At 41.7% G+C, this 25,515-nt stretch overlaps 1 protein-coding gene across 8 annotated transcripts in view; it reads right to left on the bottom strand.

Moving 5' to 3' along the window:
- The window catches only part of oc90 (otoconin 90), a 29,013-nt gene extending 4,856 nt beyond the window's left edge, over positions 1–24,157 (bottom strand). For 2 of the 8 annotated variants that reach the window (XM_087832556.1, XM_087832557.1), the window contains exons 1-17: positions 24,040–24,157; positions 19,783–19,834; positions 19,439–19,492; positions 18,396–18,570; positions 16,347–16,456; positions 15,946–16,077; positions 15,673–15,753; positions 13,402–13,449; positions 12,692–12,757; positions 12,009–12,107; positions 11,861–11,926; positions 11,588–11,677; positions 10,149–10,355; positions 9,448–9,561; positions 9,254–9,328; positions 4,402–4,566; positions 1,729–1,989 (exon numbers count right to left, since the gene is read on the bottom strand). In XM_087832556.1, coding sequence (XP_087688682.1) covers positions 1,729–1,989; positions 4,402–4,566; positions 9,254–9,328; positions 9,448–9,561; positions 10,149–10,355; positions 11,588–11,677; positions 11,861–11,926; positions 12,009–12,107; positions 12,692–12,757; positions 13,402–13,449; positions 15,673–15,753; positions 15,946–16,077; positions 16,347–16,456; positions 18,396–18,570; positions 19,439–19,492; positions 19,783–19,834; positions 24,040–24,075 — 1,831 coding nt within the window. In that variant the 5' untranslated portion in view covers positions 24,076–24,157. The remainder of the gene's footprint in view (positions 1–1,728; positions 1,990–4,401; positions 4,567–9,253; positions 9,329–9,447; positions 9,562–10,148; positions 10,356–11,587; positions 11,678–11,860; positions 11,927–12,008; positions 12,108–12,691; positions 12,758–13,401; positions 13,450–15,672; positions 15,754–15,945; positions 16,078–16,346; positions 16,457–18,395; positions 18,571–19,438; positions 19,493–19,782; positions 19,835–24,039) is intronic. The other 6 variants (XM_087832559.1, XM_087832558.1, XM_087832562.1 and 3 more) reach the window with 6 other exon arrangements.
- Between the last annotated feature and the right edge of the window lie 1,358 nt (positions 24,158–25,515).

Genomic DNA, 25,515 nt, shown 5'->3' with positions numbered 1-25,515 from the left:
GATGTTCGTGACAACAGCTGTGTGCAGATCAACAATGGATCATATATCGAGTGCAGAGAGAGTATGAGCGTGCAGCGTTTAAAGCGTGGAAGTACTGACCTTACTTTGAGTTTGATTCCATAAAAAGTGACAAAAACATTAGTGTCCGTTGTGCGTGGGAAGAAAACTTCTTTTTACAGGGAAAAAACCCCTAAACTTCCAAACAAGCACCGAGTAGCTACGACGTAATGGGAAACTCACAGAGAAACTCGCGGATTCTTCCACTGACCGCTGCACACCTGCACCAGGGTGAACCTCAACCTACCCCACTCCTGCTTTACAGGTGAAAATAGAGCAACAGGACCGCTAGTCTTTGACTTTATTTATTTTCTGCTGTGTTTTACTTGCATCTATTTGAAAGACTGAGTGTAAACACACAAAATATTTTATTTTATGTGCTGGAATGTGCAGAAAATAGGTTTAAATGTTAAACTAATTTCTTCCAGTCAGAGAATGTTGCATGTAATTAAATGTTTGCTTGATGCATAAAGTTAAAAGATTAAAACTAATAAAACAAGTTTTAAAAAGAGACTTTTCCATTTGATTACATTTTGTATGATAATTATGCAGAAAAAGTAGAATTGGGCTGAAAGATCTATCACTTTATCACCTATTCAGGTTGTAAATCGTGTTTTTAAAAAGTAACTAAGTAACTAACTAAGTAATTAATTACTTTTGAAAATAAGTAATCAGTAAAGTAACTGGATTACTTTTGGGGGGAAGTAATCAGTAATTAGTTACTGATTACTTTTTTCAAGTAACTTGACCAACACTGATGCTCATTGGCTAATGACTTGTGCCAATGAAAATGCTAATCCTCCATTTTTTTTCTAATGCAACCGAGATTTACTAAATTTATTTGCAAAAACATGACCCAGAATGAGTGTCTAACCGTCGCCATCTGGTGGCCTCCACATAGATGCAGGTTTAAGCTACTTTTGCCTCGGCTAAATTTTTCTGACCTGGAGCTCCGTCCATGTTTTATACTGTCTTTAGTTTAACCCTGCAGTCATTTACAAACACTCTTCTTTGGTGGCGTCCTGGTAAAAGGAAATGAGCGTAGCGCTAATAAGAAATAACAGTAACGACACACCTGCTTGTAAAACGCTGCCCATTTCTGCGTTTTTGTACTTAAAATCTCAAATATTAGATTCAAATTTTCCTTTTTATTGTGACTATTCTTCTACATTTATTGACCTGCTTCTGCACAGCAGTCGGTTAATCTGTCTTTTCCACAGAGTTAATAACAATGTTTTTCCTGTTTTATACCTCTGAGCTTAACAAACCAGTGTTTCAGCAAATGTAATCTAAAAAAGCCTCATTCTCAGCCCCATCAGCACTTAGACGTTTGCTGTGTGTTCGTGTGTTTGCTCCTTTGGGGATCTTTCTCTTCCTATTTCGCAGCTTAGACCTCGATATTATTAAAATAATGTTTATTGTTCCTGTCAGTTATGAGCCTGGCTGTCACTACAGGTCACAGATTACTTAATTTAACTTCCATAACCCTGTTAAACATAATTAACTTTATTGAACCCCTGAGAAAAACCTGCTTAATTTATTCATTTCATCTGAATTTTCATTTAACCTGTCGAGTCAGAGACGAGCGAAGAGGTCAGACAGGAGAAAGGCAGAAGGCCTCCTGATGGGGAAAATGTTGCATTTTATGAAGTTTAACCAGTCAGACTTTACCGTCTTTCTCCCGCGAGTCGTCCTCCTCTCCTCCTTCCACACTCGGAGGTTTGACCGTCATTATTCCGGTCTTTTCCTCGGATCCAGCCTCGGCGGTGGAGTGTGGCGGAGGTTTTAAAACCGCTGCTGTTGTGCTTCGGGTGTGGACCTCCGACCGCGGTGTGACGGAGGTGGTCGGTCTCCTCTGTGTCGTCTCTGCGATGGTTCTCACCGTAGCCGCTGACGAAGATGTGGTTGTTGCAGATGTTGGGAGCGCTTCACCTGAAACGACAGAACGGTAGCCGTCAGCTTTCTGCAGGAATCCCATCGTGCAGGTTGACTCACTGAGACGTTGAGGAGCACGGCCCCTCACTGTGAGTCTGCCCTCGCATTCGAACAGTCACAGGTTTCAGCTCCACACTGTGCCTCTGCACGCACATGTAATGCTGCTGCTGTACAGGAAGCTACTCTCACATTCCCATGATTCCACTCTGCTACCAGCCCTGATTTGGTCGATCTCACATTCAGGGTCATCTCCTCGTGCACCTCTGGTCTGTGGTGGCTGTCTTTAGATCTGTCCTGTTAGGTTGTTTTTACTCGTACCTCTTTGAAAATGCTGAAACTTACTCCAGTCTGTCTTCCTTCTCTCACCTGCAGCAGATGGCCCCGCCCCTCCCTGAGCCTGGTTCTGTCTGAGGTTTCTTCCTGTTAAAAGGGAGTTTTTCCTTCCCACTGTCGCCAACAGTGTTGGTCAAGTTACTTGAAAAAAGTAATCAGTAACTAATTACTGATTACTTCCCCAAAAAAGTAATCCAGTTACTTTGCTGACTACTTATTTTCAAAAGTAATTACTTAGTTACTTAGTTACTTTTTAAAAACACGATTTACAACCTGAATAGGTGATAAAGTGATAGATCTTTCAGCCCAATTCTACTTTTTCTACATAATCCATCATACAAAATGTAATCAAATGGAAAAGTCTCTTTTTAAAACTTGTTTTATTAGTTTTAATCTTTTAACTTTATGCATCAAGCAAACATTTAATTACATGCAACATTCTCTGACTGGAAGAAATTAGTTTAACATTTAAACCTATTTTCTGCACATTCCAGCACATAAAATAAAATATTTTTTTGTGTGTTTACACTCAGTCTTTCAAATAGATGCAAGTAAAACACAGCAGAAAATAAATAAAGTCAAAGACTAGCGGTCCTGTTGCTCTATTTTCACCTGTAAAGCAGGAGTGGGGTAGGCGGAGGGTTACCCTGGTGCAGGTGTGCAGCGGTCAGTGGAAGAATCCGCGAGTTTCTCTGTGAGTTTCTCATTACGTCGTAGCTACTCGGTGCTTGCTCGGAAGTTTAGGGTTTTTTCGCTGTAAAAAGAAGTTTTCTTCCCACGCACAACGGACACTAATGTTTTTGTCACTTTTTATGGAATCAAACTCAAAGTAAGGTCAGTACTTCCACGCTTTAAACGCTGCACGCTCATACTCTCTCTGCACTCGATATATGATCCATTGTTGATCTGCACACAGCTGTTGTCACGAACGTCGCACTCGCTTACGTCACTGTCATGAGACATTCTCGCAAAGAAATCACGGTTTTAGTAACGCAGTAACGCAGCGTTCCTACGGGAAAGTAACGATAATCTAATTACCATTTTTGCAATAGTAATCCCTTACTTTACTCGTTACTTGAAAAAAGTAATCAGATTACAGTAACGCGTTACTGCCCATCTCTGGCCGCCAAAGTGCTTGCCTTGAGGTGACTGTTATTGTGATTTGGCTCTATATAAATAAAATTGAATTGAATCGAAAATCCTTCTATTGTTTTTTATTTGGGGGAAGACGACAAAGTTGGCACCAGTTCAGGTTCAGCTCATCAGTTTTACCCTGGAAAATGATTTAATGGCGTACAGTGAAACTTGCATTGCCCTGGTCTCACTGAGAAGATGGTAAACAACACAGACAGCTGAGGTTTTTCACTGATCTCGTATATCAGATTGTATAAATAAAACTATAAATGTTTAAAGCCATAAAAACTGAAGTCCATCTCCTGTAGTGGCAGCAGGAATCTGAATTACTCAAACAAGCCTTAGATCCCTGCTGTAAATTCAGCAATCCAGCTACCCACTGCACCCATGGTGTCACAGTTTGTAATGTAACGCAAAGAGTCCAGTAAATGAGTCTAAGAGGTTAAAGGCGAGGGCTTACTTTAGAATAAATAAGTCTAAACTTTGACTGGCAGTTACCCTGATGGATAAAGTTAAACACTTCTAGCTAAACTGGAAGCTGTCAGTCTGAATCCACCACAGAATCCGTCTTTAACGGGAAACTTGGAAATCTTCTTCAGTGGACCCCCCGCTGTTCTGGGCTGAAAGCAAAACTTTCAAAACTGTAAATCTAAAAACAAACAAAAACTATTTTTGTGTTGAAGCAACAGAACAAAAAGAAAACGTGCTGTGAAGATCACCCCGGAGGCTGTGTGGCTCCCCTCGCTTCATTTAAATATTCCTCACACATCACCGATGAGCCGGCTCAAGCAGACTCCTGCAGATTGAAGTGATCCTGACATTTCATGACACAGATGCAAATTTCAAAGACGGTGCAAACATGTCATTAAATTCTCACACCCACAGGTCAGCTTAAATGCTAATTCATCCTCATCGGGGCGGGGCGAGCTGGGCCTTTCTCACCTCGACTCTGAAGACTGAAAGCAGCAGCAGGAGGAAGAGGAAGAGGAGGTGTGGCATCTTCCTCTGATGAATCGTCGGGAGGGGTGGTGGTTCTCGCTGGTTTGGTTTGTGGGAGCGAGCTGCTGGTTGAGGCCTGTGTTGTGACTCTGGTTGTGATCTGTGGGCCTGGGAAGCAGGTGAGAGTGAGGAGTCGCTCCCTAATCAGCCCTCCTGACCACTTACACTAAACTTGGAGAGAGCGAACATCGACTCCTGCTTCAAACTCCAGCAGAGGCTGAGGTCTGAGCCTTCACATGAAATTCTTTTAATTTTATTTTTATTTATTCTTTAATTTTTTTACTGTAATGCTTTGTTCTCTTACTGAGGAGAGAGATCACCTGCACAGCAGCTGCAACAAGAAAGCAACCACGCTGTGGCGCTGACAGGCGTAGCGCTCTGTTTGTTATCGTAGTAAAAATGTAGCTTTGACTTTGTTTTTGGTTATTTAGCCTGCAACATGAAGCAGCGTGATTAATGAAGCCGTAATGTTGTGAAACATGCAGGAAACACTGATTTTGAACTTTGTTTTGGGGCAAAGTTGACAAAGTTGGTGAGTAATTACAGCTTTTATGTTCTCTGTACTCAGTGATCTGATCTGTGCCTCGTTCTGCCACAGACTTTTTTGTTTTTGACACCAAGTGCTGCTCATTGTTGAGTTATCAGGTTTATTTCCATGATATTTTCAGGTCTGTACCTTACAATATTAAACTAGGTGACAGTTTTATACACATTAAAAGCCAGAAAGTTTGTCGCTCAGTGGGTGATGCAGCGTGGAAAAAGATAGCTGCACAACAAAGAGTACACTGTGGGGGGGAGCCGGAGCTTTTTTTCCTTCAATGAGTCGCTTTAAAGGCTGTGCATGAATAGGCTGGTGACGGGTCAGCTGGCCTCTGCTGCTGTCTCAATAATCGCTGTGTTCACTTTCAGTCTAATAACAGGAGGGTTTTTTGGGAAGCTGCAGGGAGCTCGCTGCTCGCTGTGATATACACTGATGTGTATGCTGACAGCTTGCTGTGTTGCTACATTGTGAATATTCTGATATTAAAGTTCAACTGCACCTGCGGCTGGGCCGAGCACTTCTGGAATGTTAAAATAACATAATTTATGTTTGTCTGCACGAGCAAAGGACAAACTTTTGTGCCAAAACTTAAATATTTTTGCAAATGCAATCATCAGTGTCGCTTATCAGCCCGTTCTCACTCCCGAGGCGTAACATGCCGACGTTTTGTCACGTCCCGCGGTGTTCCTGAGGAACGCAAAAGGAGACCTTCGGCGTTCTTATGGTACGCGGCGGGTTATGGCTGAAATCCAGTGCAATGACGCTCCCGCGGTAATAGACGTTCCAGCCCTGTATTCCAGCCCTAAACCTAACCTTATCCCTAGCCCTAACCATAACCTTTTTGTTGATCTTAACCAGGACTGTAATGATGTTAAATAGCGTGTTTCTAAGCGATTTGAAGAAAAAGGGCGAACATGTGTAGATTGAGTCCATACGGTTCTCATATTTCCTCATTTTCCCGAGGTCGTCATTTAGGAACGTGGTGGGTAGGCGAAAACGTAATATGTTGACGATTTGTCACCTAGCGTAAAATGTTACGCTTTGGGAGTGAGAACGTGTTGCGCTTATTTTAATGATCTTCTGTGGAAGGTAAACCTTTCGCCACCAGAGGGCAGCGTTTTAAAGATGATTCGATGTGTCTCAGTGTTTTTGTGCGTGGACTAATGTTTTTATCCCTGCCTCTGTCTTCACCAGACACTTTGCACCATCTGGTGGTTCACACTGGTATTACACTAAAGTACAGCCCAGCTTTAGTTCAGCTTCAGCTGACATCTCTTTAACGAAGGACGCAAACGTTTTGGACATAAAGTCCTGCTGTTTGGGGTTTTTTTTATATTCTGTTCGCTTCTTGTAGCTTTTAAAATACCTAAAAAGTGCTTTTACATTTACTTTGTCAGGTTGAAATTAAATTATTCTGTAATTGTTACAGTGGCAGCAGTAATAAGACACCAGGCTTCAAAGTCTACAGGCCCACAAATGTCTCTAAAACATGAAAACCCTCCACGCTGATTCTTTTCCCCACAAATTGCACCTCGACTAAGCCACACTGGCTGTTTCCCATCTCACTAGCTCTCCTGAAATTGTAGAGAACGTACATGTTTGTTAGTAGGAGGCTGATGTTTGAGAAAAATTGCTGGAAACTGGGGAAGTTTCACCAGGAATGAGGACTAGAAACGTGGAAACAGCCAAACTAAGAAAATCGGCAGCTCTGAAGAGCACGCAGCCAAAGAGCAAACATCCTTGAATGTTTCGCTGTACATTAAGGTCAGATTTTTCCTCCTCTGAAAGTTTCCGTAATGAAACGCCTGCTTGTTGCTAAAGAAAAGCAAGCTGACCTTCAGCGGGGCTCGGACACCTCCCTCCCCTCTCTCCTGTGAAGCTGGAGGTGGTGCTGGTGTTAATGTGAAGCTGACACCTCCTCCACCTTCTGAAGAGAGCGCGACACAAAGGCTGTCAGAAGTGAGACGTTAATGCAATCCACTTGATTAACGCCGGCATTAAAGAAAAGAGCTGCAATTGGTCTTTTTTCTTCTTCTTCTTGGAATTAAAAATATACCCGGTGATTTCTGAGCGAGCGAGGCCCCTCAGACACCTGTCAAAGCCTCGCTGCGTAATTGCAGACGCCGAGGAGAGGAAAATAACCACTTCAGTAGTTACATGTTTTTTACCCGGGAGCGGGGTTGTGACACTCGATCAAACCATTTGGCAGCTCTCGGTGTGTTTGTGAAGCAGCGGCGAGGAAAGAGTCTAAATCCGAATCTCTCTTTTATTTGAAGGACAAAGACTCCCGGTGAAGTGCCTGCGTCTATTAGAGTCACACCTTCCTCCTCTGTGTTGTACAACTTAAAAACCCACAAAGGAGTCGCACAGACTCATTTTATTACATGAAAAGACAAACTGTATTTAAAAGATGGAAGCAGCCACTGTGACATCGCTTACTGATTTCTGGACTCTGCATTTTTAACGGCTCACTGTTAGCATTCTGAAAAACTGCAGATTTTCATAACAAGTCACCATAATTGAATACGATGGTGGTTGCTAATGTCAACAGCTAAAGCTAACTAGCTAGATTGATAAGCATAAACTGTAAACTTTCACCTTCCCTGTACATGTGCAATGGTTTAAACCATTCATAGAGACCAAAACCATTTCTGCAGCAGCGTGTTAATATATTTATTTCTGCTGTGTATGTCAGTCTACAGTGACTGACACAATTTTGGAGCCTGCCTCAAGTGGACATTAGAGGAACTGCAGCTTTTGGTATTTTTGCTTAGGCTTCATTTTTCAGCATACATATGTCATAGTTTGTCAAATACCAGGGTGTACTACTCCATCCTGTTATACGCCGCAGTACGCAGGACAGAATATCCTTCCTGGCCATCCTTATAGCGAGAGGGTCAAAGTTTAACCCTTTAAGACCTACCATAGAACCAAGTCCGCCAGAGCTTATATTATATTTTTACATGTTGTGGAGCCATTTTTGGGAGCATTTCAAGTTGCTATACATCAATACAACCATTATAGCCTAAATTTTAATAATATGTTTGCATTAAGTGCATAGTAATTACATAAATTGCAAGAAAGTTCAATAAACTACAAAAAAATTGAAAATCGTTTTTGTTTTTTTAACATATATTTCTAGTTAGAGAAATTTAAGAGGCTTATCCCTCAGAACTGTAAATACAAAAAAGTTGCACAAACTAGTTTCCCACCACAGGAAATTTATTTTTAGTGTCTTCATAGTTTTATTTTTGAAATACACCAATTTTTATACACTGCAGGAAAAACGAAAATAAATATTATGATGCAAATTTGCAAAAAAGCAGCATATGTATCAAAATAAACTATTTCCATCAGTGCAATATGAGTCCTAAGCATCCCAGAAACCACACAGAAAGTCATAAAGTCAAACATAACTTTTAAAAACACCAGTATAGGCTCATGAGGCCATATGGTAAAAAAAAAACAAAACAACTACATTTCCGCGAAAATGACGTCACTTCCGGTTTCGGGCAGGTCATGGCGGACATGCAAAAGTTCGCGCTGACGTCTATTCCAACGTAGGAAGTGTTACAAACAGCTGATCGGATCGGCAAAGCGTGTTTCTGGAATATTATGTTTTTGTTGCTGCAAGTGCTTTTTATGCAGTTTTTGCAAAGCTATATGTGGAAGGAAACTGTGACCGAGGACAAGCTGATGGCATAAGATGTAAGTACAACTCCTCCGGTTTCATATGCAAAAAAAAATTATAGCGCTAGCTTGCGTGGTTGCAGAGCTACCGGGATTTAAAAATAGTTACGCAAAACAGAGCGTGCCCGCTCCCACCGGTTTTAAAGGGTTAATATTATGACAAAATTGTACGTACCATTTTTATAGACCATGCATGAAACAGTTGATATAATTTCATAAGGGAAGCTGCAGAATAGCTCAAAGGAAAAATCTGCAGTTCCTCTAGTGGCCACTTGAGGCTCCAACAGTGAGTCAGTCTCCATAGACTCCCATGTTCACAATAAGAAATAAAGATGTTCACAGCTTGATACAGAAAACAGTTTTGGTTTAAACAGTTGAATTCCTCCTAACTGCACAGAGGGCTGTGCGGGTACCACAGGGCTCTTCCTGTTAAAAGGAAGCTCTTTCTCCCCACTGCAGCCAAATGCTGCTCATAGATGACTGTCTGTCTCATAGTCTGATAATTGTTGGCAGTGGCTCTTTATAGATAAAGCTGATATTTCTGTCCCCCTGTGACAAACTGACCTGTGTGAGGAGTTTTCCTTGGGGCTGACGGTGTTGTTGCCGTTGTCATTGTTGTCGTTTTGAGCACATCAAAGACTGAGGATGAAGAAAAGAAACATGAATATTCAAACTTCCCAATGAGTCCAACGGAAGTCTTTTGGGACTCACAAAGGCCTGATTTATTCTTTAGTTCCCGTCATACAGTATGAACTCACAGTGCTCACCAGACTCCTGCTCCTCTTCATCGTCCTCCTCCTCTTTCCCATTTCCTTCCTCCTCAGATGACTCAGAGGGACTCGTGGTGGTTGTTATTGAGGCTAAGATTAAACCTGTTAATAAGGAGGCAAAAGAGCTTCATTTCAGTGCTTTATTTTATACTTCTGGTGCTAAGAGAGTCTCACACAAGCAAAATATAACGATCTCAATCCAGCCAGTAACATCCTACAAAGAAAAATACCCAAACAATCCACAGTCACAGGAATTCAGAAAAATAAAACTACATAAATAAACCAAACTACTTGACAGCTGGTTAAAAATTCATCATGCTGTGCTGATTTTTTCATTGTGATTGAATCTCCTGTCTCCATAAACATGTTATGAAGGGTCATCATGGCTGTGCACCGGGCCTACGAGGAGCTCTGCAGACTGTTGTACATGTGTACCGCCACCAGAGGGCAGTGTCATGGACAAACAACTAAAGCTCTTCAAATAATTAAAGATACAAATGTTTGAAACAATCTTTGGTTTGGCTTCATTGTAACTTTCTCATATGGACAATCTAATCTTCAACTCTATGGGGGGTGGGGGTGACCCTGCTTTGACCACACCCCTGTCCTTTTAATGCTTTTTGCATCATCTATAATTTGAGATAAAAAAAAATCAACACATCATAAAAGGATAAATATTTCTTCATCACCTGTCTCGGCTGATTCTTCCACAGCTGCTGATGTCAGCTCTCTGGGAGTTGTAGTTCTCGGAGGAGTCGATGGTAAAATGTGATCGAGCGACGCTGATGCTCCCGTTTGATTCACCCGTGTGTTTTCAGCGGCGGAGCTCAGTGAAGAGGTCAGCTCGGATTCTGCTTCAGTTGGCGTCTCTTCGCCATGAACGCGCAAACCTGAATCTGCAAGAGATAAAATTATAACATCATCACATCACAGATACTCTGTCTGTATTTTTGAAGTCCTCTCTCACTTCTCTTGCCTTCGGTGTGCCACAAGGTTCCGTTTTGGTGCCTTTGCAGTTTCTATCCTGTTGTTTCTGCTCCCTCTTCTGCACATTTTGACACTTTTAAGAACATTTCTTGTCACTGCTATGCAGATGAGGTTCAGCTCTATGTTTCTTTTAAACCCCAAGAGGTTTCTAACCTGCAGATTTTGCTGAGACTCTATTAAAATAGAGGGTTCGGTCATTTCCCCCACTTGTGAAGAGAAAACAGAAACAGTGTCTTCTTGCTACATTTGCTGAATCTTCTTTTAGGAATCTTAATTTCCTGAAAAAAGAACATTTAATCTTAATTTTTGACTCACCTTTCAAACAAAAAGTTCCAGTACCTTTAGAGTCCACTTTAAGATTCTGATTTCGACATTTATCACCAGCGTACGCCAGCAGGTCCCTGAGGTCATGTGATCAGGGCCTACTGGCTGTACAGCGTATGAGGCTGGGAACTAAAACAGGAGGGTTTGCATCAGTCTGCAGGCTTTTCTTGAAATCAGTGGTTTAAAAGCAGCTAAAAAACTTCTTTTAAACTTGGTTGTGGGGAAACTTCATCAGAGACCCAGTTGGAACAAACACACTTGTGAAAAATAAGACGCTGGTGTTTAATCAGGTTTTAGACCTCCCTGCGGGCTGTGGGGCTGGAAGCCGCCCACAGGTGGCTTTGAGGGGGGAAATCAGCCACTTTTAATCAGTTATGCTTTTATGATTATTAGCGATCTGTATTGTAACTGCACCTTGCATAAATACTTTAGTTTTGTTGCACACAAACCGAGTCAGAGACACTAATATCCATTTAAAGTTTGACTGGATGAAGTTGAAAGTTTCTCTTTTGTGGTGCTCCAAAGTGAGATTATGATTAATAATATCTCTGCACATAAAAAGCTTTAACGAAGGTTTTCTGGCTCCAACTTGCACCCAAGAAAGTTTCCTTTCTTTTTTCTTCTGTCCACAGACGAGGACACGCTCCTCATTTAGAAAATCTTTCATGAATTAGACGCTGGATGAATCACTGCTCAGTTATGGGATCATATAAAGCACATCGCATCATTGAAATAAAAAGAGCTGCTTTATATTAAGCCCGAGGCGGACGTTTGTATTTATCAGTCGTGATCGAGACGCCGAGTGTTTCTGGCTCACCCCGGCTGATTGCTGGAGGATTGTGGGTCATCTGATCCCCATTTATCTCTTCCTGCTCGAGTGCTTCCTCTGCGGCGCTCTCATTCAGATCTGTAAAAGCAGGAAACGTCTGAGCCAAGTGAGTCATCGAGCAGCAGGAGTCGAGCAGCGGGGAAATTATTTCTGCTGCTTTGGAAGCTGTCCGCCGGTCGGCTTCTAGCAAATGTAATTTGCTAGAAAAGTACTAGAGAGAGGATGGAGGGGAGACGGTGAGGTAACCGAGGTAACCGTTACCTTTAGAGATATAACTCAGGTGTGTCATCTCTGCCTCTTCCACCTCTGCGCCTTCCTCAAGCTCCTCTGGAAACATGAGAAATATTAGGATAACGCGCAGATGGTGCCGAGTTAAACCTGTGGCTCGAGGGCCAATTAGAGGTCATACCAGCAGGCATCAGCGGCGCTGGAGTGCTGAGGTTGTACTCCATGGCCTCGGTGTCACTCTGGTTATCCACCCTGCCTGTGGTTGGTGGGTCCATCCCTGCTGAGGAGACAGTCACAGTTCATTCATCATTCACCTGTTTGAGATGCAGGGAGATGTTTTCTGGCTTATTTAATGTGTGAGTCTCATTTTTCTTTATTTACTGAATGAAATGCTCACACTGAGCCTCTAAAAGTGTGGAAACCAAAAGGCAACGAAGGCTGGCGCCATCACTGAAATGAAGAATATCAAGGCTGAATGATTTCTGTGTCTTAGAACGACAGATTGATGGGTGTATGTAGCTGCTAGCTGCCTGCTAAGCTTCACTCTAAGCGATTAGTTCTCACACATCTGATCATGATCAAAATTGTTGTTTTCCTCTTGGTTAAAGACCAAAACAAGCTTCATTAGGAGCTTCTGATTGTAGACGTCTGACCTTTAAATGGCAGTGAGTAAAAGCTACCATCAGACTACATTGTTAAATCTGTTTCCGCTCCATTAATTCTTAAAGGAAGAGGAGGGAGGTCCATTTTATGAGCACTCCGATCATCTTAAAACTCTCCAAAACCTGAAACTTCACTTTGTTCTGCTCTGGAGACGTGCAGAGTTGTAGAAAGTAAAGCGAAGCATAAAAACAGGAGTTTTACCTGCTGGCAGGAAGGACAAGCTGGAGAAATTAAAGCTTTCTGAGGTGTTTTCTGCTGGGAGAACATCTGCAGAGAAACAGGAGAAGTTCAGCCTCGCCACACAAATATACACTCGGACAAAGCAGAGAGAAGGAAACACATTAATGCTTCGTATCTCAGTTTGGATTTGTGTCGGCAGGATCAACGTGAGCCCAATATTCTCTTTTATCTCCTTTGTGATCAGAAACTTAGTCCAGGGATGTAAGCACTGCTTTACAGATGTGAATATGTGTAACGTGTGGACCTCGACGTGCTGCTGATCCTGTTCAGATCTACAGTTCAATCTGCTCCTGACATCAAAGTAACAGATAATTTAAACAGAGTGGGTTCAGTTTCAGACGGACGGCCGTCCTCAGGTTTAAAAACCTCCTTCTGAACTTTTCTGCTTTAATAACATCCTTCACTTCACTTCTCCTGATTCTGAGGCGGCGAGCAGCTCGGCTCCATGTGACATCTCTATCTGGACAAACGGATGAAAGGAGGTCTGAACAATCACTGGTTTCTTTCTCTTTTAGCTGGATGTGGGCAGGAAGCTGCAGCTTAAACATCCAGAGGTCCTTGTTTTAATTGGCTGAGGTGTGACTCAGCCGTCCGCGTTTCTGCCCAATCAATCGCTTCCTGCGATGTGACATCGCCGTCTCAGGCGCCCTCGGAGTTTCACACAGACTTACCTGCTGCTCTGAAGACTTCGCCCGTGTCCTCGACGCCGCCGAGCAGATCTGAAACACACGGTCGAACTAATGAGAAACTGACCGCTGTCAGCCGCGAGCTCTGTCAGACACACCGGAGAGAAGGCGGGACTAATGAGCTCACTGCTAAACTTGATTAAATCAGCCTCGCTCAGAAGGACAGCGAGGCCGAACGTACAGCAAGAGTCGTGAAGAAAGATCTTGAAAGAGAGCAGAAGTTTTTTTCCTCGCAGCATCAACGATTCATCCGGCTTTACGTCAAGAGACAGAAACACTGAGACCAAAGATCCACAGACGAGTGGAAAAGTCCTCCAAGATGTTCTGAGACCAAATTAAAAATCTGTCGGAAAGGAAGAAATCAGTCTAAAGGAACCTGTGCCACACTAAGCCTGGACGTTTCTGAAAACAAAGTAACCATCTGAAACCAAGCACATAACCACGTCTCAGCAAATAAAACCAGTAAAACCAGAATGTTTGTAAACAAGATGTAAAAAACAACAATTTTACCTTTAACTGTATCAAAGATCAGAAAAAGCAGAAAAAGCAAGAAGGCCTACGTGAATGTCACAGAGATAGTAACACGTTACTGTAAGGGATTACTATTGCAAAAAAAGTAATTAGATTACTGTTACTTTCCTGTAAGCACGCTTTGTTACTATGTTACTAAACTGTGATTTTGTTTGTGAGAGTGTCTCATGACAGTGACGTAAGTGAGTGCGACGTCCGTGGCAACAGCTGTGTGCAGATCAACAATGGATAATATGGAGTGCAGGAGAGAGTGCGACCATGCAGCCTTTAAAGCGTGGAAGTAATCAGATTACTTTGAGTTTGATTCCGTAAAAAGTGACAAAAACATTAGTGTCCGCTGTTCACTGTAGGAAGAAAACTTCTTTCTACAGAGAAAAATTCAACTTCAAATCTGAGCAACAGCGAGCACGCTGCCACGGGAATGTGACACTCACAGATCCCCCCACTGACATGACCGCTGTGGGCAAACCTCCACCAGCCCCACTCCTGCTGAACAGGTGAAAATAGATTTAAGAGCAACAGGACTCATTTAATTTATTTATAGCTGTGTTTTACTTGCATGTATTTGAAAGAGTGTAAACACACAACATTTTATTTTATGTGCTGGAATGTGCAGAAAATAGGTTTCAATGTAAAACAAATGTCTTCAAGTCAAAGACCTTCGCATATAATTTAAGTTTTGCTTGATGCATGAAGTTAAAAGATTAAAACTAATAAAACAATTTATAAAAAGACTTTTTCATTTGATTACATTTTATATGATGATACAGACAAAACAGAACTGGGCTGAAAGGTCTGTTGCTTTATTACGTATTCAGGTTGTGCATCATGTTTGTTTGTTTTTTAAAGTAACTAATTACTTTTGAAAATAAGTAATCAGTAAAGTAACAGGATTACTTTCTTGGAGAAGTAATTAGCAACTAATGACTATTTTCAGGTAACTTGACCAACACTGCTGCCATCACAGATCTCTGTTATTGGGCAATGACTCAGGAAGCTTTGATGTTAAAGTCTCTCAGATATAATGTGAAGGGGAAACAGGAAATAAACAGCAGCAGCGAGACGAGAGCTCACTCAGAATTAAAATATTTATTTTACTGTTATTTTTACGTGCAACAGTTGTTTTTTTTACAGTCAGGCTGTTTTATGACTTCACCATTTCATATCAGGATTCATGTGAAGGCGCACTGAAGCACAGAGCTTCACTGCTGTCGTGTTACGACCATCTCCGACTGCAGTTTTAGGATTCAGATCGAGCCGATTTTAAACCAAGTCTGGAAGTTTGATGCATGTTAAAGAACTGTCTGAAATTTAAAATAATAATAATAAAAAAGGTGTGAGGTTACGTCCAAAGAAAAGTGTTAAACACAAACCTAAACCAGCTTTTAAATGTAAAAATAACTCAGCTGGAAACGAGTCAAAAAGCCGGACTGTGAGTCTGGGTCTGACTGTGTGGGTGTGCAGAGGAGCTGCTGCCAAAAGAACACCAGACTTAATTGGATGCGTCCGTGTTTCTCTTTGCTCGCCTGGTGACTGAAAACTGTCTGCGGCACCTCGATTTACTTTAAGTGGCTCAAACTGTTTCCACAGCGAGTTTGCAGGACGTCGATTCTTCTTTTCTCTCCTTTTACAAACTGAGGCTTCACCGACAGCGTGTTCAGTATTTTATTGCACTGAAGACCCGTTTGCACACGATTTATGTCTTTGGAGTTATTTTTATATTACCTGTATTGATGAGTGATTTTGATCCACTCTCCTCCTCGTCCTCCACGGCACGCGTCATGGATTTGGTCCCATTTTGCCAAACTGGTGCCATTAAAGAGAGACAGATTTATTTTCTTGCTTGTAATGCAGATGTACAGAAAGACGCAGTGGTTTCAGGAACGCTGAAGGAAGCTGAATATATATGTTTCTTATAAAACATGAGTGAAGCGACTAAACATCCAAAGGAACCAAAAACCAGATGTTGGCTCTGGAGACGACTTCGCTTCGTCTCACCTGTTTGATTTGTAGCTGAGCAGGACGTGTCGGCGAGGCCTCTCAGCGATGAGTTGTACGGGCTCTGAGTCATGCAGTCGATGGCGGCCCGGTCACATTCACAGAACCTCTGCTGGCACAAATCAGCAGCATCTTCAAGACAGAAAGAGCCACATTGGTACACTGTACTAGTGCCACAGTCTTTATTTACTGTGTCGGGTCTGTCGGAGCAGCAGGTCAGTATACGGAGGAGTCACTTTTGTATCGCTTCTTTTCACTTTGTACAAACTCCGAGTGTGAAAACGATCAATTTTGGTTCCACCTTGAGTAAAACTTGTTTTTTGTTGGCAGGGAAAGTCTTGCGATGGTTCCCAGTGTGAAAGCAAACAAGCACATTTCCCAAAATAAACTGTAAGTCTCACCACAGCTGGTGTTTGCAGCTGCTGCACAGCTGAAGTTGTACGGGGCAAGCGGCAGCTCCTGCCTGCAGGGGGCAGCGTGCTGGTAACACAGCCGGTGAGCCTCGCAGCATCTGTAGACGGAAACCGGGAAAAAGAAGAAGCCATAAATAACATGACGAGGGTCCGATCGATATGCGAAACACCACCTGCTCAGTGCAGGGGTGCTTCCTGCACGTGCCTTTCACAGTAAAAGCTCTTCACATATACACTTATAGCTGGTGTTTGCAGATGCGTAGAGGAATATAGTGGCTTATTATAAAAGTACGTCGAGTCTGGGATTAAAACAAAAGTCTTTGCCTTTTTTTAAATCTGAGAAATAGTCATAATTATTTTCATATAAACATGTTTTCTACAATATGGCACAGAAACAGAGGCTACATGTTCTTTATCAAGTACAGTGATTAGCTTCACAGAGATGAAGGAGCTAATTTTGTAACCCATGAATAAAAAAAGTGACTTCAGCTGTAAATGTAACATTAAAAAGAAAAAGAAGTCTTAATATTTATTAATTATTAATTCAGCTCTGAGCTCACAGCTATTTGACCAAATTTAGTATTTTGTACAGAACTTTATTATGTAGATAACATATCCACCTTTCCCTGACTGGTAGCTCCTCCCCTTCCCTGTTGCAGGGGCGGAGCTACAATAATAAAGTGCTTTGTCCTCCCTAAATGGGACACAATATACGCATTTCTATCTCCATATTTTTATTCCTTTACTGTGTGAGGGCAGCTTTGCATGATTCACAGTTTATAATCATCCTTATTTATTTACCCTGGGCCTTACTACAGCAACTCGACTAATGCTGTGTCAGAAACAAGCCCCTCCTCCTTTAGTCCAACCCTTCCTTTTAAGTGACATTTCTTCTGATTGGCTGCCCCAGCAAGTGGGTGTGGCTTCTGTAGCATCATATAGCATCATACAGATTCAGGTTAGAAAAAAAGTGTCTAAAACTGAGTGTTTAGTTTAGCCTGCAGTTTTTGACTTGCTGAAGATTTCTAGGTTAGTTTTAGCTAAAGCTTTAGCTAAAGTTAACCTTTCTACTGCTAAAGGTTAGTTTTAGTTAAAGCTTTAGCTAAAGTTAACCTTTCTACTGCTAAAGGTTAGCTTTAGCTAAAGCTTTAGCTAAAGTTAACCTTTCTACTGCTAAAGGTTAGCTTTAGTTAAAGCTTTAGCTAAAGTTAACCTTTCTACTGCTAAAGGTTAGCTTTAGCTAAAGCTTTAGCTAAAGTTAACCTTTCTACTGCTAAAGGTTAGCTTTAGTTAAAGCTTTAGCTAAAGTTAACCTTTCTAATGCTAAAGGTTAGCTTTAGCTAAAGTTAACCTTTCTACTGCTAAAGGTTAGCTTTAGCTAAAGCTTTAGCTAAAGTTAACCTTTCTACTGCTAAAGGTTAGTTTTAGTTAAAGCTTTAGCTAAAGTTAACCTTTCTACTGCTAAAGGTTAGCTTTAGTTAAAGCTTTAGCTAAAGTTAACCTTTCTAATGCTAAAGGTTAGCTTTAGCTAAAGCTTTAGCTAAAGTTAACCTTTCTACTGCTAAAGGTTAGCTTTAGCTAAAGCTTTAGCTCAAGTTAACCTTTCTACTGCTAAAGGTTAGCTTTAGCTAAAGCTTTAACTAAAGCTAACCTTTAACAGTTGAAAACGGTGGAAAAGTCTCTCAAAATTTTTTCAACCATCCCTGAGTTGCTTTTTCCTCTTCTTGATGACTTTGACAGACCTTTAAGGTGTTCAGCCTGAGAGATGTACTACAGTAAGTACATGGTTTCATTTATTATTCCAGTCCACACTAAAGCTACTCTCTCTTGATTTTGACATTTCCTGTACTGTAACTCCTGTGAGGGATTCCAGCATAATGAATAATATTTTCCATGGGAATGGGAGGGGTGGTCAGAGAAGACTCTCCCAGCCTGCTTCACACCTGCCTGCCTCCAGCCTCTGAATTCAATTATGCCGTATTTTAAATTCAGCAGCTGCTGTAACCGCAGTCCCGCTGCGATCTGAGGCTTACTTACACATCCAGACCATCCACAGGGTTTCCAGCTGCCACATATCTGCAGGAGCAGCCATAATCTTCCAGGTCACGTGGGCAAATTCCCGTCGCACAGTGCAGCTTTGACACAAAGCTCAGCATGGAGGGGAAGTTATCGAAGACCGAGTGTATCCAGGTGAAGCGCAGCCCGAGACAATCTGCAGGAAGAGACGACAGAAGGTGAATAAACAAACACGCCGAGGCCGCGAGAAGATCGAACCTGCAGAGCTTCTGTAAACTTTGAGGTGGCGAGCAGAGCGATTTAATCATAGATAATCCTGTTTGCATGTAACTCGAGTCCAGAGAAGCACACAGAGTGGAAGATTATTTGGACTGCAGGTCTCCACATGCAGGTACAGTGAAGATTAAGACCATAGGAGGCACTGAACATCAAAGCCTCTCGACCTCGATGTCAACAACGGCCCACGATGCCACAGAAAGTCTACGACTGTTGTTTGAGCTATCAAAGTCGAGAACGCTGCTGCTGCTGTAGATCCATGAAGGTTTAGGAGATTTACACAACGCAGCTTCGAGTCCGTACCTTTATCACTACAATTAAGTCTCATGTTGTAACACCGAAGACTCAGCAAAACTCCTGAGTCCATACTTCATTTAAAGATGCAGCACAGGGGGTCCACAGGTGAGGACGAGACTGATCATAAAGCAGACATGTCACCATCAATGTCCATTTTATAAAGAAATGCATGACACAAATGACCACAAACAGCCTAACGACAGCCTGGTGCTCGGCAGGAGGCTGGACTCACTTAAACTGTGGCAGAGGGGGGCAACGGATTAAAGTAGACCCTCTCTCCGTGGCCTCCTGGGTGGGCGCAGGAGCAGCAGATGGCTCCTCTCACTGTACTGTAGATCTGAGTGCTTCGGGAGCTCCTTCATCCCCACAGCAATAAGAGTTTGTAACGCCCTCTGACCCTCTCATACACATTCTGCCTCCAGTCCTGTTTATGTCTATTTTTATCCATCTATCCGTTCATTTTATTACATAATGTTTGCTTCTCTTCTCACCAGTCATGTGATCTGCCTCCGGGTCCGGACAGAAGATGGAGCCGGCGGGAAGTGCTGGATAAGGATAAATAAAACAATTAAGGTCATAAATGTAACCTTTAAAACACCAAAGATAAATATTACCACATCAGCACAAATGAATAAACTAAAGGAGACATAACGTTTCTGCTCAACCACTAATCTGACACAAAGATTTATTCATGCTTTGAAGGCATTTTCTGACTCTTTAGTAATTAATAAATAATTGGTAAATTATCCTTATCATAATCTTTGAGTCAGCAGGTAAAAGTATATGTATGTATATCGGGGCGACCGGTATAATGTAGTTTTACAGAGGGACTCACCGTTTGGAAGAGCAGACAGCAGAAACATATACATCAGGAACATGACTCGTACCTGCGTTCAGACAGAGAAAGCTTTTTTTCATATTCAACTTCCTGTCGGGTGCACAAGCTCATCATACCAGACCAAATCTGACCAGGCTTACCTATCGTGGTCCTGAGTTTCTAAAAGCTACCATGCTCCTCACCTGTGGAACCAGCTCCCAGTGTGGGTTTGGGAGACAGACCCTGTCTCTACTTTTAAGAATAGACTTTGAACTTTCCTTTTTGATGAAGATTATAGTTAAAAATGCTGTTTCTGTTGTATGGACATAATTTTAATCTTTAGTAAAGACAACATCAAACATAAAGAAGAAAATCACATGAAAAATGGTTTCAGTGACCCAAGGTAATCCCACCAATCTGTTACAGTCATATCACCGCAGTAAATATGCCAGCTTTAGATCACATTCACAGTGCAAACCTGGTAAACTATCAAGGTGTGTGTTTGATTATTGATTATGATAATCAAAATCGAGGTAAAATGTTCAATTAATCGTGATTTTCATTTGAGGTCATAGTATTGACCCTGATTTATCCCCTATAGTTTTTCTGCAATAGGCTCCACTATCACTCCCGATGTGTTTATGGATCACTATATGCTCCCTTAATCCAATTAAATTAAATAAATTCAACATTTAAAAACCAAAAGCTGCAGTCCCTCTTATGTCCACTAGAGGCTGGCTTCAAAAGTGTGTCCAGTGTTCAGAACAGAAATAAACGGACTGGTTCAAAAACAGTTTCGGTTTCTGTGGGTAGTTTAACCCTTCGTAACACCTGTACCTTTACGGGGTGACATTTATGCCAACCTATTTATTTGGATGCTGGTAAGGTTTAAGTTTAGGGGTGTGGCCACGTTGATTGACAGGTATCACTGGGTACTTGCAGCTGCTAGCTGTGTGCTAGGCCTCACTTACACTACTTTGAATCACTGGACCAGAGTTCGCCACCATATTTCAACTGTCGGTGTACTTGTAATGTTGTATGCTACATCCAGTGGACTGTTTTATTACTTTGGTAACCAGTAACGGCCTAGTCTAGCTAGCCACTGCTAGCTAAGCTAGCTAGCAGTGTCTAGCTAGCTTAGCTAGACACTGCTAGCTAAGCTAGCTAGCATTAGCTGATAAAGTAGCATTCCACTCTGAGGCAAATATGGTCTCTTCTCCCTCCAAAATACCAACAAACAAAACAAAGTTGATATTTCATAGTGGGCATCTTTTATATACGGGGTATCATACTGAGCATGTGCAGAGTCAGTGTAAGCATCCCAGCTTGTTTCTGGGGAATTTGAGATTACTACACTCATCCCCAATCTTGCTTCCTGAAACAGGCTTGATTAAATGGTAAATGTAAATTTCATATTGTGATTTGCATGTTGCTGTAATTCTCTGCAAAACCAGAAGAGGTCACAGTTTGAAGCTTACTGCACCGCTGCTCTCAGCAGCAACGACGCTGTGATTCCTGCAAACGCTCAAAGGTGAGAATCATCGACCAAATCACAGCAACAAAGTCATCAGACGGCACCACAGAGGTCACGTTTTTTTACAAGTATGTAACACCTGAAAATACTCTGATGCCATTACAGTGCTGACTCCTACACAAAAACAAGGACGATGACCCTTCTCCACCTTCTCTGCTCAGTACTTCAATGTTTCTAATAGCTTCAAACGGTTCGGCTCACCTGTGGCTCCCGTCTGCTCGATGAGGTGAAGAAGTGTGTCATTAACGTTATTAAAGCCTCAAGCATTTTTCACCAAGAGCAGGGAAGTGATCAGTGCCTCTCAGGAGGTCAGCTGTCTCATTATTGCACTTATATTTAATCTTTAATGCGACCTCAAAGCAGTCAAAGGAGCTTGCAAAGAACCTTCACAGACAACCTCAAAGCAAGAACTCACACATTAACGGCTCCAGATGACACTGACGAGTCATTTTTTATGATCTATGGAGTGATATCAATAGAGCAACAACAATGATGAAGGCGTCTGCAGCAGAAAAACAACAAATGCTGCATGCTGATAGGCACCGTGCAATCCAGGAAATATTTCATAGGAAAAGCTGCTGTAGTTTACTTTTGCATCGGATCCTGTTCCCTTAAAACTTTATTTAATCTTTATTTAAATGTTTCCTCTAGTATTAAGTCGGACATATTCATTTGAAAATGAGACAAAATATTTACATGTAGATTTGTGTTTGAGGTTTTAGCTAGCAAACGTGTTTTTGTTATCAGTACTCTCATTTAGTTTACGTCATTGAGGGGATTAGTGAGCACACTTCCTCTAAATATGTCAGGATAACTTCATTATTGGCTTTAAAACTGGACTTGACTTGATTTATATATATGATGTTTTCTGCACTAAAGCCAAATTTGCTGTCTCACTGGTCACATGACCTCCAGGGCAGCGTGGAGGGATGTGAAGAAGAGTTTAAGGACTCAGGAAAAGAACTGTGTGGTTTTCTGAGGTGGGTCTGCCATGATGAAACTACAAAGTCCTGAAGATGGACTACAAAAGGCTAATCTGACTTTTTTTAAAAAAAAAATTCATGCAGGTTGTATAAAAGAAATCCACTGAAAAATTTCACGTCATTACAAAGATTATAATTATAAAGAAACAGGAATAAATAGTTCGTGGTTTATATACACTCATCATGAGCATGAATGTCTTTGGTGCAAAGGTTGCACAGCATATAACTTTACTGCATTAAAAAAATCTGTACACTCACTTAAATCTTTTAATAAGTGATTCTAAAGGTTCTACAATGTCTTGACATTGAAATAGACGTTACAATGCCAAGGGTCTATTAACTTCTCATGTGATCCTGATTAACTACGACTGGCAGTTTCTCTCTTATTTTGATGTTTCACCACTTTGCCAACATCTGGAAGAAAACCCTGTCACCCTCAGAGGAGAGTCTGGATGTTCAGGAACTAACCAAGGCTCAAGCGAGATTTACATCGCCATGGACCGAGAGCGTGCTGACCAAGAAAGAAGCCTCCGTGAATTTGCAGCTGCAAATTACAGTAGTTTGCAAAAGTATTCAGCCCCCTTGAACTTTCCCACATTTTGTCACATTACAGCCACAAACATGAATCAATTTTATTGGAATTCCAGGTGAAAGACCAACACAAAGTGGTGAACACGTGAGAAGTGGAACCAAAATCAAACATGATTCCAAACATTTTTTACAAATAAATAACTGCAAAGTGGGGTGTGCGTAATTATTCAGCCCCCTGAGTCAATACTTTGTAGAACCAGCTTTTGCTGCAATTCCAGCTGCCAGTCTTTTAGGGTCTGTCTCTACCAGCTTTGCACATCTACAGACTGAAATCTTTGCACATTCTTCTTTGCAAAACAGCTCCAGCTCAGTCAGATTAGATGGACAGCGTTCGTGAACAGCAGTTTTCAGATCTTGGCCACAATGATACGAACTAAATGTGGAGAAGTAAAGGTCTGTCTTTCAAACCTATTGGTGTCACACAGGGTGGTGGTAGCATCATGCACTGAGGCTGCTGTGCTGCCTGTGGTACTGGTACACTGGACAAAGTAAATGGAAGAATGAAGGACAACGACTAAATCAACAGCCAGACGGTTGAAACTTGGACAGAGGTGTCCAGGTTTAAGTGTTCCAACAGGACAAGGACTGTCCTTGAAAGCTGGGTCAGTCACAGGAAACCAACCAGTTTAAATGAATTCTGCCAAGAAGACTGGCCAAATATATATGGCCAAGTATTACTGATGTAATATCCAAAATAAAATCAAAGGTCATGTTTTTTAATGTCATTAAAGATGTTGGTGTACAGTCAGTCCACCACGACATTCATGCTCATGATGAGCGTGCAAAACTTCTCAGTTTCTTTAACATTTCCTTAATTTTACCTCTTTACATTCTGTGCAGTGTAAAGCTAAAAACCCATCAGTTAATCTCTGACTAGAGTGAAAATGCTCAATAATATCAGCCTCTGTTAGCTGTGGTAGCTGTCAGAGGCTGAAGGCCAGAGGAGCTGCAGCTGCCTTTGCCATGGATTCTTAAGCTCTCACATCCAGTGATCAGAGGCAACGTTACGCAACGATAAGTTGAGCGCTTTGAAGACTTAACATGAAGGTTATGCTTGCCTGTTACACTCATACGTCCTCACTTTATAGCTGTTTGATGATGTGTATGCACACATGCACACTCTGACCAAACCAAAGACATTTAAACAGGAAGCAAAGAAACTCTTACCTTATTTGTGGGATTTCTGGTTTGTTCAGTGAGCATAAAGTCGGTGGGCAGGAACCCTTTAATGCTTGTTGTCTAACAGAATAAACTCTGAGCTCCAAAAACTGTTTATCTCTCTGGGCTGGGGGGCACCTTTATCCTGTTCAGGTCAGCTCTTATTGGCTATCAGGTGATACCTGAGCAGGAGCTTATCGTGGTTTTTTTCCATGCAGGTATTTCAGGCTTTAGCACAGGTGGGGTCCTGACAGGGGGGGACCCACAGAGTGGTCTTTGTCCCCGCAGGAGGGCCGGCTCTGTGACCTGGGGTTCGACCTGGACTTATCTGATCCCCCTGGAGTTCAGATCAATGATGACCTGCAGGAAGGAGGCGTGATCGCCGTGGGTTTAATAACAGGGGGCTGATGGTGGGCAGTGCATCTGTCAGGAGGGAGGAGAATCATTTCTTTTTCCTCTAAAGTTTCCTGTTTTCTAAAAAACTGAAACTCTCTGAGAGTAAACAGTTTGACAGTCGGTGGATTCTTCATGCATATTCATAAATTTCATTCTGTCTAACTTTTTCCACATATATGTAATCGGTTATATCTGAGCCTACGTCATCTTTATGGAAAAACTGGAAAACTAGAAAACCAAATAAAGAGATTTAAAAATCTGAAACAATCAGATGTGCTTGAAAAACGAACTACAATCAAATAAAATGCAGAGAAAACGTCTCCAGTTTGAGTTTTTGTGGAGCAGATGTTGACGTCTGACAAATACTCTTCAATAAATAAATTAAAGAATCAAACTTAAAGAACTGAATCCTCTCTGGAAGCTACAGAAGTGTAATAACTATAATAACTCTGTTCTGGGTGTTTTAGGCTTCATGGACATGCGGCTGTCATCTGACACTCCAGGTTTTTCTTTGAGATCACGCCTCGGACTCCAAGCCTGCCGATCCACAAGGATCTTGATTAGATCATTTTGCACAGATGGTGCAAAATGCAGCTGCTCGCATTTTAACAAGAACTGGGAAATTTGAGCACATTAGCCTGTACTGAGATCTCTGCATTGGCAGGTTCAGCAGATTTTAAGGTCCTGCTGCTCACCTACAAGGCTTTAAACGGCACCTTCATACCTCTCCGACCTTTTACACCTTTACGTTCGTGCTCTCCGATCTCAGGACTCTGGTCTTCTAAAGGTTCCTAGAGCCAGAAAAAAGACAGTTGGAGAGCTTTTTCTTTTCGTGCCCGTTTCTGTGGAACAACCTCCCTCAAGATGTTCGGCAGGCTGCTCTGTGGAGGTTTTTAAAACTAAGCTGAAGACTTTGTTCACCTTATCTTACAGGTCTTAATTCTGTTTTTAAATTTTTACTGTTTTTAACTTGTATTGTGTCTTTTACCTGTATCGCTTTTATTTTTTTATCTTTTTAGTTTCAAATATTTGTACAGCACTTTGTTTGAAAGCGCTTTAAAAGTTATTATTATTATTATCAGATTCATT

Source organism: Neolamprologus brichardi, chromosome 18 (genome assembly GCF_056152115.1).
Source record: "Neolamprologus brichardi isolate AB-2024 chromosome 18, ASM5615211v1, whole genome shotgun sequence".
Lineage (NCBI taxonomy): Eukaryota > Metazoa > Chordata > Actinopteri > Cichliformes > Cichlidae > Neolamprologus > Neolamprologus brichardi.
This window is presented reverse-complemented; position numbering and strand designations above follow the sequence as displayed.